The sequence below is a fragment of the Neophocaena asiaeorientalis genome, unplaced genomic scaffold (genome assembly GCF_003031525.2).
Source record: "Neophocaena asiaeorientalis asiaeorientalis breed wild unplaced genomic scaffold, Neophocaena_asiaeorientalis_V1.1 scaffold1132, whole genome shotgun sequence".
Lineage (NCBI taxonomy): Eukaryota > Metazoa > Chordata > Mammalia > Artiodactyla > Phocoenidae > Neophocaena > Neophocaena asiaeorientalis.
The window spans coordinates 110,239-118,605 of NW_020174472.1; the positions used below are offsets into that span (position 1 = coordinate 110,239).

Below are 8,367 nucleotides of genomic sequence, written 5' to 3' on the forward strand. Positions count from 1 at the left end.
AAGGACCGGGTCGGAGAGGTTTGCTGGAAGGGGCTCTGGGGGAGGGTCGTGGTCCAGACGTGGGTGGGGTGCAGGTGGTTCACGTCGTGCATGTCTTTACAAGTTGGGTCTCACTTTTGTGGAGTTGTGAGATTCCCGAGGATGAGCTGAATTGTCCTCTTTCTTTCTCTTCTTTCTTTCTTTCTTTCGGGTGCCCTCCCCCCCCCCACTAGCTTGTTGCAAGGGACTAATTTCGTCGGCGTGCAGTGCTTCAAGGCTGTGTTTGCTCTTGTTAACGTGTGAGGCTGCCCTCCTCCCCGTCAGCCCCCATCACCCTCTTTTATTTGCTATTTTAACCCCTGCTCTTCCTCATACTTGGACTTAATGTGTGTGCTTCTGATCGAAGCTATATCCCTAGCACCTCACCAAGTAACAGTAATAGTAAAGGTTAACTCTGGTTGAAGGCTTGCTTAGCACAGCTGGGTGCTGTTCTCAGCATCTTTGTTTTCCTTACATCTTGAATTCTTACTCTCTTGGGTATGACTTCTCTCCCCATTTTACAGCCCGGGAAGGGAGATTTAGTGTGTAAAAGGTTCTATACCTTGTCCTGGGACGACTAGCTGGGAGAGGGCAGGGCTGGGATTTGCTCCAGGGCCCTTTGCTCTGAGTAAATATTTGTTCAGTGGACCGGTGGTTCTCCACCAGGGTCAACTGTGCCTGCCCCCCTCCCACCTCGAGGCACTCTCTGGAGACATTTTTGATTGTCACAGTTGGGGAGATACTGCTGGCATATTGTGGAAGGAGGCCAGGGATGCTGCTAAACACTGTAGGTTGCATAGGATGTCTGCCACACAGAATTGTCCAGCGCTGAATGTCACTAGTGCAGGGGTGGGAAGCCCAGGCGTGGGTCAGCAGGTCTTCACTGAACGCTTACTCTGTGTGGGATGGGGGCTTCTTCTAATTCATGCTCCTAGCAACCCCTGTGGGGAAGGAGTTACTCTTAGATCTGTACTACAGGTGGGGAATTTAAGTCCAGAGAGGGCCCAAGGTCACACCACGGATAAATGGCTGAATTAAAAGCAGAAGCCGGGCAGGCAAGCTCCAGAAGCTGTGTCTCTTTGTTTTTTCCATTTTTTTTTTTTTGCGTTTTTTAAAACTTATTGCAGTTTAGTTGATTTACAATGTTGTGTTAATTTTGATTCAGTTATACACATATATACATTCTTTTTTGTTTTGTTTTCCATTAGGGTTTATCCCAGGATATTGAATATAGTCCTTGTGCTCTACAGTAGGACCTTGTTTATCCATCCTATAGAAAATACTGTGCAACCGCTAATCCCAAACTCCCACTCCATCCGTCCCCCACTCCCTTGGCAACCACCAGTCTGTTCTTCCAGAGCCCTGCCTCTTAACCGTTAAGTTAATGCAGCAGGCGTGGGCTCTGGATTCGAATCCTGCCTCTCTGTCACTCTGCATGTCCATTTCTCTCCTTCTTTACAGTGGGGCTCATCTCCCCAAGTCGCAGGGCTGTTGGGAGGGACAGGTGGGGCAGAGTAAGACATGGGCCTCGTGGTGGTCTCCTGAGGCCTCCAGGGTGCCTGGCGGGGCTGGATGATGCTACCGGGACACACACAGGCGTGTTACAGTTGCTTTTATGGAGGCAGCACAGAGCACTGTGGCAGCTGCTGGAGCCACTGGCCCTCACTGAATAAGAGGAGTTGCTTTCCACAGCAGAGGGACCTTTTGTGTGTGTGGATGTATTTTGCTTTGTTTCTTCTTATTTTTTGTCAAGCTATAATTGACATATATTCGTTTCAAGTATACAACATAACGGTTTGATATTTGTATACATTGCAAAACGATGACCACAATAAGTCTAGTTAATATCCATCGCCATACAGAGTTATAGAATATTTTTTTCCATGATGAGAACTTTTTTTAAATTTTTTTTTTTTTGCGGTACACGGGCCTCTCACTGTTGTGGCCTCTCCCGTTGCAGAGCACAGGCTCCAGACGCGCATACTCGGCGGCCGTGGCTCACGGGCGCAGCCGATCCACAGCATGTGGGATCTTCCCAAACCGGGGCACAAACCCGTGTCCCCTGCATCGGCAGGCGGACTCTCAACCACTGCGCCACCAGGGAAGCCCGATGATGAGAACTTTTAAGAGCTGTTCTCTCAGCAACTTTCTTTTTTTTTTTTAAGATACATATTTTTTAATGCTTTTTTTAAAAAAAGTATTTTATTTATTTATTTTTGGCTCTGTTGGGTCTTCGTTGGCACGCGCGGCCTTTCTGTAGTTGCGGCGAGCAGGGGCTGCTCTTCATTGAGGTGTGTGGGCTTCTCATTGTGGTGGCTTCTCTTGTTGCGGAGCATGGGCTCTAGGCGCGTGGGCTTCATTAGTTGCGGCACGCGGGCTCAGTAGTTGTGGCTCACAGGCTTAATTGCTCCGCGGCATGTGGGATCTTCCCGGACCAGGGCTCGAACCCGTGTCCCCTGCATTGGCAGGCGGATTCTTAACCACTGCGCCACCAGGGAAGCCCAACTTTCAAATATACAACAGAGTATTATTAACTATAGTGGCCAAGTGGTACTTTACATCCCCAGGAATTAGTTCTTTTGTAACTGGGAGTTTGTAAGTTTTGATTCTTTTCACCCATTTTGCCTACCAGCGCCCCCACCCCAGCTTCTGGGAACCACCAATCTGTTCAGTGTATCTATGAGTTTGCTTTATTTTTGTTTTTTTTGGATTGCACATGTAAGGGAAATTATACATTTGCCTTTCTCTATCTGATTTATTTTGTCTTAGCATAATACCCTCGAGGTCCATCCATGTTTTCACAAATAGTAGGATTTCGTTCTTTTTTATGGCTGAATAATATTCCATTATATTTATTTATATATGTATTTATATTTGTATATTCCACTTTATATATCTATATACACACACACATATATATATATTTTGCATTTTCTCCATCCATTTATCCATCAACGACACTTAGGTTGCTTCGATGTCTTGGCGGTTATTGTAAATAATGCTGCTATGAACGTCGGGGTGCATGTGTTTTTTCAAATTAGTATTTTTGTTTTCTTTGAATACATACCCAGAAGTAGAATTGCTGGATCAAATGGTAGTTCTATTTTTTTTTTAAACCTATTTTTTTTTTAATTAATTACTTCTTCTTTTTTTCTTTTTTTTGGCTTGTGTCGGGTCTTTGTTGCTGCGCGCGGGCTTTCTCTAGTTGCAGCGAGTGGGGGCTACTCTCTGTTGGCGGTGCGCGGGCTTCTCATTGCGGTGGCTTCTCGTGTTGCAGAGCACGGGCTCTAGGCGCATGGGCTTCAGTAGTTGTGGCACACGGGCTTGGTAGCTGTGGCTCGTGGGCTCTAGAGTGCAGGCTCTGTAGTTGTGGCACACGGGCTTAGTTGCTCTGTGGCACATGGGATCTTCCCGGACCAGAGGTCGAACCCGTGTCCCCTGCATTGGCAGGCGGATTCTTAACCACTGCGCCACCAGGGAAGTCCCCAGTAGTTCTATTTTTAATTTTTTGAGGAACCTCCATAGTGGCTGCATGGAGTGACCTTATTTATCAGTCAGTATGTGCTTTCTCAGGAGCAGCCTCTGAGCTTGGTGACCCTGGGACCCAGGGAAGAGTCCGTCTGGCCCTGCCGCAGGGGCTAACCTTGGACAGCCGAGAGCGTGGGTCCCTGAGGTCACAAGGCCCTTCAGCATGATTCCCAGGGCCTCACTCACTCAGGTGAGACTCCAGTCCTGTCCCGGAGGGATCTTTCTCACAACAGAGCAGGCTTCTCTGCCTCTTTTGAGACTCGGCTCTGGCCCAGGTCTTCTGGGAAATCTTTCCTGCCGCTGCTGGGCTAGTCAGTCCTTAAATGGAAGGATGGGTGGGTGGAAGGTGATGCTGTGACCAGCTCCAGGGCCAGACAGACGCCAGTGTGAGTTCAGCCCCTGCCACTTATTAGCTGGGTGATTTTGGGCAAGGCCTTCACGTTCTCCATCTGCAAAATGGGGGCAATAATGCTGATCACATAGGACCGGTCATCCTATAAATTTTCTTTCAGTGCCAACCAGCATGCTGGGCTCTGTATATGTGGCCTCTTGCCCTTGCAACGCTTAAATTCTAGCAAGGGAAATCAAGCGCCCAGATATGGTAAGACCAGATCTTATTAAACGCTGAGATGAAATTAATACGGTGACATGACAGTAACTGCAGGGAAGGGTGTGTAGGTCATTCAGGGAGGCTGTCCAAGGAGGGAAGGATGGCATCTGGGCCTCAGAGGTGAGAAGGAGCCAGCGGAGCAAAGATGGAGGTAGAGAATGGCAGTACCAAGGCCCTGAGGTTGGGCCAGCCTTGAGTCTTAGAAGATCATCAGCGTGTGGCAGACAGGCATGGCTGTGCGCCAGTAAAACTTGACTTAAACAGGCTGCAGGGACTTCCCTGGTGGTCCAGTGGTTAGGACTCTGCCCTTCCAATGCAGGGGGTGCAGGTTAGATCCCTGGTCGGGGAACTAAGATCCCACATACCACACAGTGTGGGAAAAAACAAACAAACAAACAAGAAAACACAAAGCAAAACCCAGGCTGCAGGCCAGTGGCTCCTGAAGGTTTTAAACTCAGGACCCCTTTATACTTTAAAATTTTTTTGAAGACCCCCGCCAAAGCACTTTTGCTTACAGGAATTACATTTATTGTTATGTGTCATGTTAGAAACTAAAGCTGAGAAAATTTCAAAATATTAATGCATTTAGAAATTGCAGTAATCAACTTTCCATATGTTAAGATTTAAATTACACTCTTTTTTCTTAATTTTTTTTTTATTTGTGTGTAGTTGATTTACAGTGTTGTGTTAGTTTCAGGCGTACAGCATGGTGAGTCCATTATACATACATATATAGCCACTCTTTTTCAGATTCTAGTCCCATACAGGTCATTACAGAGTATTGGGTAGAGTTCCCTGTGCTGTACAGTAGGTTCTTACTAGTTATATATTCTATATATAGTAGTGTGTATATGTCAGTCCCAATCTCCCGATTTATCCCCCCCCAGCAAATGACACTTTATTTTATTTTATTTTTTAAAAATAACACTTTTTAAATGAAAAATAACCATGTTTCCCCAAATGAAAAGCTGGAAACACTGCATCATTATTTTGCACATCTCAGTGTCTAACTTGAACCGCTGGGTTCTCCCGTCTGCCTCTGCTCGCAGCCTGTGGCCTCTGGAAGGCCCCAGCATACACTCAGGAGAGAATGACAGTGAAAGAGGCTGGGAACCTGTGTTAGGAAAATAGTTCTGACCTCGAGGTACCCCCTGGAAGGATCTTGGGGATCCCAGGGGTCCCCAGGCCATTCGAGGACCACAGTTCTAGGCCGGGGTTTCTTAGGGGCTGGGTCTTTCTCTGCTGGGGGGCCGTCCTGTGCTCTGTAGGGTCCTTAGCAGCATCCCCAGCCTCCACCCACCGGATGCCAGCAGCACCCCCACCCCCATCCAACGAGACCTTCTAGATGCCTCCCCGGGGTAACGTCACCCCCTGGTTGAGAGCCACTGCTTTGCGTCACCCCACGACTGAAGCCACCGCACGTCTGTTTCCTCCTTCAGGAAGGGGAGGAGGAAGTGGAGGGCACACGGCTTCCTGGGGGCGCCGGGGCGCAGGTCTTACAAAAGGAGAATGGGGAGAACGGATAAGGGGGGCCTCTTGCAGTCTCTCGCGTTTCCCTGTACGCAGACGTGATTGGGGGCCCCTGAGCGTCGTGGCCTGCTGGGCGGCCGTGACAACACCACCGACCAGGCAGCTTCAACAACAGACATTTATTCCTCGCAGTTCTGGAGGTTGGGCGTCCGGGATCAGGTGCAGCCAGACTCGGTGTCTGGTGAGGGCCTCTTCCCGGCTTGCAGACGGCTGCTTCCTGCTGTGTCCTCACGCTCAGGGGAGACAGATCTCTTCCTACGAAGACGTTAGTCCTGTAGGAGCCCGGTCTGATAACCTCATTTAGTCTTAATTTCCTCCTAAAAGCCCCATCTCTAAATACATTTGGGGTTAGAGCTTCCACATATGAACCTGGTGGGGGGTACGGACGGACATAGTTCTGTGCACACTGGCTAGTAAGGAAGAGACTGGGGGGGCTTTGGAGCAAGCATCCTAGGGTGTCTGCCTCGGGGACGTGGGTTGGGACGTAACCAGGCATCGATGGTGGTGATGACAACTCACGTTTTCTCGAGCATGTGCTGCGTTCCGGGATCCCTTCTAAGATCTCGGTGCGCAGGGAGGCTGCGGGGGTAGAGGGAGGACAGGGAGGCCACACGAGGCCGGCAAGCGCGGCGCCGCCGCCGCTCCTGGGTGGGCGTGGGTGGCGCGCACGCATGCACGCATAGAGCATGGTTTTCGACCCCATGCCCACGGCAGAGGCAGGGGCTTCCGGGGGATGGTCGGAGTTGGGTTCTCACCACTGCCTTTCCCCCCCGACAGGTGCTGCCGTCCCGCTGGCCCCATGGAGGCTGCGGCCGCCCAGCCTGTGAAGCAGGAGTGCCAGGCCGCCGAGGGCCTGACCCTGGACTCACCGTGGCACCGCTTCCGCCACTTCCACCTGGGCGACGCCCCGGGCCCCCGCGAGGCGCTGGGCCTGCTGCGCGCCTTGTGCCGGGACTGGCTGCGGCCCGAGGTGCACACCAAGGAGCAGATGCTGGAGCTACTGGTGCTGGAGCAGTTCCTGAGCGCCCTGCCCGCTGACCTCCAGGCCTGGGTGTGCAGCCGGCGGCCCCAGAGCGGGGAGGAGGCCGTGGCCCTGCTGGAGGAGCTCTGGGTGAGCGGAGGCGGCTGGCGGGAGGGGCCTGCACCGCCGCGTCCCCCCACCCCGGGCCTGCCGTCTGCCTTCCCCAGGGCCGGGGGTCCTCAGCTCCACACTGAGACAAACACGACAGGCTCCGTGGGACCCTGAGGTCCAGGGTGTGGTCGAGTCGGGTGGGAAAGTCAGGCCGGCGAGGATGTTTAGAGGGACTGTACACAGGCCCACCCTCCTGATGCTCAGTGCAAGTTCAGGGTCCCCGGGGCCACCCTCAGGCCTCACAGCTCAGTGGAAGGACTCAGCTCCATCCTGCACACAGCTGTGGCTGGTCACAGCGGAAGGACACGGATGAAATCAGCCGAGGAGGGGGCAGCAGGGCAGGATCCAGGAGGGTTCCTCCCAGGGGATTCGTGGGCGGTGCCAACTCCTGGCGACAACGTGTGCAAGACACAGGGAGCATCACCAACCAGGGTGCTCCCCCCACCTCCGCGCCTGGAGGTGTTGGGGCTCCAGCCCCCGCGAAAGGCTGAGCGGATACCGTGTGGCCCAGAGCCTTCACATGAATTACGCTGTTGGAGTGTCCAACACGGCCCAAGGCCCCTGGCAGGCAGGATGTGCTGAGTGAGGGCTCAGCGGTTCCCCTCCCAGCAGGTGAGGGCAAAGGCCAGACCTCTCTCTGGGTAAGGTCAGCCCTTGGCTGCACCCCAGGGGTCAGCGGACTGCAGCCTGAGGGCCATATCCGCCAGCCTCTGGGGCTGTGGTGTTACACAGCCTCACGGGGCCACGGCCGCACCGTCCACTCGTGTGTCGCCTGTGGCCTCTTTCTCCCCGGGGCAGAGCTGAGCAGTCGCGACAGGGACCAGAGGGCCCGAAGAGCCGAAAACCTTTGCCCCCTGGCCCTTTCAGGGAAAAGCCTGGGCACTGGGCAGGTACCAGGTGATTCGCGTGTGCAGAGTTCGGGGGTCCCAGGACCATCCCCGGGTTCAGTCGTTCATGGGAAGTACTCAGAGCTCGAGGAAAGCTGCTGTTCATCACAGTGAAAGGACACAGATTAAAATCGGCCGAGGGAGCAGGCGGATGGGGCAGGGAGACCCTCACGGAGCTTCCTCACCCCGGGTCACGTGGACAGCATGAGTATTGCCAACCAGGGGGCCTCCCCAGCCTCTGTAGACATGGCTTCCCAATCGGGGAGGCTGACCTCAATCGCAGGTCCGTCTGAAGGTCAGGCCGATACAGCAGGGCCAGACCTCCCCCAGATCGCACTGTCAGCATGGCCTGCCTGTCCCCACGCAGTCCCGAGGGGTGGGCACTGGAGGCTGTCATCCTCTCCATTTCAGAGGTGAAGGTATGAGGCTCAGAGAAGTCGAGTGACTTGCCCAAGGTCACACAGCCAGTTGGGGGGGTGAGAGGGACAGAACCCATGTGCTGTGGCCTGAGATCCCTGCCTCTGTCCCCTGCTGGGTGCCAACACCTGGCCCAGCATCTTCCTGGGGATGGCGCTCAGCCTTGGCACAGTCCAGCGTCCTGTGCCTGTGACCCAGAACCAGAGAGCCCGCAGGCCACCTGCAGGCCCGCCCCTCCCCCCCCC

At 53.3% G+C, this 8,367-nt stretch overlaps 1 protein-coding gene across 1 annotated transcript in view; it reads left to right on the top strand.

Moving 5' to 3' along the window:
• Positions 1–5,931: 5,931 nt before the first annotated feature.
• ZNF444 (zinc finger protein 444) overlaps positions 5,932–8,367 on the top strand; it is a gene marked incomplete at its 3' end in the record, with an annotated part of 7,264 nt that continues 4,828 nt past the window's right edge. Inside the window, exons 1-2 of the mRNA XM_024757195.1 lie at positions 5,932–6,252; positions 6,464–6,797. Coding sequence (XP_024612963.1) covers positions 6,185–6,252; positions 6,464–6,797 — 402 coding nt within the window. The remainder of the gene's footprint in view (positions 6,253–6,463; positions 6,798–8,367) is intronic.